Source organism: Protomyctophum bolini (assembly GCF_963924005.1).
Source record: "Protomyctophum bolini genome assembly, chromosome: 9".
Taxonomy (NCBI): domain Eukaryota; kingdom Metazoa; phylum Chordata; class Actinopteri; order Myctophiformes; family Myctophidae; genus Protomyctophum; species Protomyctophum bolini.
Window position 1 is genome coordinate 2,124,429 of NC_137870.1, and position 2,500 is coordinate 2,126,928.

General features: G+C 40.4%; 1 protein-coding gene across 2 annotated transcripts in view; it reads right to left on the bottom strand.

Annotated features, from left to right (window-relative positions):
• The window catches only part of col4a4 (collagen, type IV, alpha 4), a 79,789-nt gene that overhangs the window by 35,697 nt on the left and 41,592 nt on the right, over positions 1-2,500 (bottom strand). Inside the window, exons 18-19 of one of the 2 annotated variants that reach the window (XM_080772415.1) lie at positions 1,431-1,491; positions 1,242-1,271 (exon numbers count right to left, since the gene is read on the bottom strand). In XM_080772415.1, the coding sequence (XP_080628541.1) occupies positions 1,242-1,271; positions 1,431-1,491 (91 nt within the window). The remainder of the gene's footprint in view (positions 1-1,241; positions 1,272-1,430; positions 1,492-2,500) is intronic. The other variant, XM_080772416.1, reaches the window with a different exon arrangement.

Consider the following 2,500-nt stretch of genomic DNA (forward strand, 5'->3'; position numbering starts at 1 on the left):
GGACCAGCCTGCAGGGGTGTGGCCTAGATGAGGAGGCACACCTGACTCCAATTGGGCTCAGCCTATTTAAGCAGGCTGGTCGAGGGCCATTTGCTCTCTCTCTCCTGCCTAGAGAACAATGTCGGTTCTTGGCTCCTTTAAGTTCGTTTTGCAACGGGTTCCGAGGCACCCGTTACAGTACAGATAATTCGTTACTAAAATATATGAGACGTGTGGGGACGAGATTTAGTGGACATTTGACCTGAATTCCCCTTCCATTGTCAATGGCAAATCTGGAGACGTGTGGGGACAAAAGCTGTATATAGGAGGAAATTTAAATAACACACATATATATATATATATATATATATATATATATATATATATATATATATATATATATACTAGTCCTTACCCGTTCTGAATATATGAACAGCTAATGATGTTCGCCGTAGTATAGAGTACTCTAGAGAGTACTCTCTACTGCCCCATCTGGCAGAGTCAGGTTAATATAAGGAAGTGTAGGCTACAGACAGACAGTGACAGACATCTTTCGGTGCTTTTATAGATAGAAATATATATATATATATATATATATATATTTATCCGGCCCTGGCGTGCATATATATTGTAATGCTTTCCGTTGTAACAGTAGCCACGTGTAGCAACTGAAGTTAACAAACATTAAATCCATGGACTAGACTTGGCTGGCAAACAAATTACAGTGCTCTAAACCAGTGGTTCCCAAACTTTGTCACGTCAAGAACCCCCAAATTGACACAAATTAGCCCCGCGGACCCCCCATTTGAAAAGATATGCCAGGGAACCCCATTTAAGAGAAGAGTTCTAGCAGTGATTCTCAGCCCGTTTAACTTCAAGGACCCCATGCAGTTTGACAAGCATTAGTCATGTAATGCAATAAGAATAATCAGTTAATAACCAATCTCAATTTGGGTCATGTCCTTATAGGGCCTTATAGGGCCTATTATAGGCAAAACGTTTAAAAGAAATGCTCAGAAATGGTTAAAAGTAGCAGATCTGAAGCCTTGCGAAAGTATATGAAATAATGCTTAAGCGGTTATTTGATGTGTTGATATGCAAAAATCCCCAAACATCAATACATATTTTAGAAATGGCCTTCTCTATTATTCGATTAATAAAAAAAAAAAAAGGGGCTAGGGCCGCTAAAATAAATAAAAATAAATAAAAAATAATATTGTAGCCCTGGCTAGAAGTTTCCAACACAACATTATTATGCTCACCAGTGCCAGTACAAGGTGGGCACCCACAGCCTGTGGTCACATTATGACCAGACAAGAATAGAAGGGAGAACAGAGAGAGAGAGAGAGAGGGAGAGGAGATGAATAGAGAGAGAGGGGCAAAGAGTGTGAGGAACAAACTGAAGAGAGAACACTGATGACAGAAAGAACTTTTTCTTCTTTCTTTCTTACCATTACTTTCAACTTGTTCGTAGACGGTGGCTCCTTTGGGCCCTGCGTCTCCTGTGACGCCCTGGGGGGGAAACAGACACATCATTTTGTGACGACACGTTTAAGTGACAGAGAGACATTTAAAACACAATTGGTGCCGGAAGTGCATCAAAATAGAAGCTCCCGGGGTGCCAGAGTTGTCTGATCGCTTTTACTCTGAAAGCCATGAATCGGAAACACTTTCTTAAAAAGGTTGACTTGACAAAGTGACCTCACAATCCCCGATCATCTTAATATATTTATATACGCTCCAAAAAGCGTTCATATTTTGCGGGAGAGACGGATGAGGAGCAGAAATTAAGCGCCAGCATGTCGATCCATTCGTCACCACGGAGAGCGCCCTGGATCAGGAGATACGAGTCATTCTTTCCGCCGCGCTAACATGGGAGTCAATGACAAGCTAATAGTTGCACAGAGCGTTAGCATACGGCAAGCGAAAAGCGAAATGCCAAAAAAAAAAAAATAGGAAAAATTCTGAATATTCTTATCTCGCCCCGTGTCGTTAGGACGTCGTTAGGACGTCCACAGACGTCGATGGCACCTCTCGGTTCGAATCCCTATGACGTTTCTAGGCGTCCTATGTACAGATTGTGTAGAAAAGTGTAGAATGTATAATACACCGTCTGTGGTACACTCCATTACATGACGACGTTGAAACTGACCACATTGGTACCCTTGAGACGTTTTAAAGCATACAGACCCGCCACAATATGTAACTGTTTTTAGATCGTTTTGAAATGTGTCTTAGCTCTTTTATTTGTAAACCTATATGTAATTCACATAGGTTTATATCTTTTGTTTTTCTTTTCCTGATCTTCTGATGTATTATGATGTTTTTTTTTCTATAATATGATATTGTAATTACTCCATGACACTGAAAATGAGTTTGATTACTCAGTGTAATTTGGAGAATAAACACAACTTGAATGAATAACATAACAGGCCGCAGCAACATAACAGGTGTAGACGTGTGTTTCCATGCTATTTCAACCTTGTCTGTCCCCTATTTGAGTGACATTTCTACATGTGAA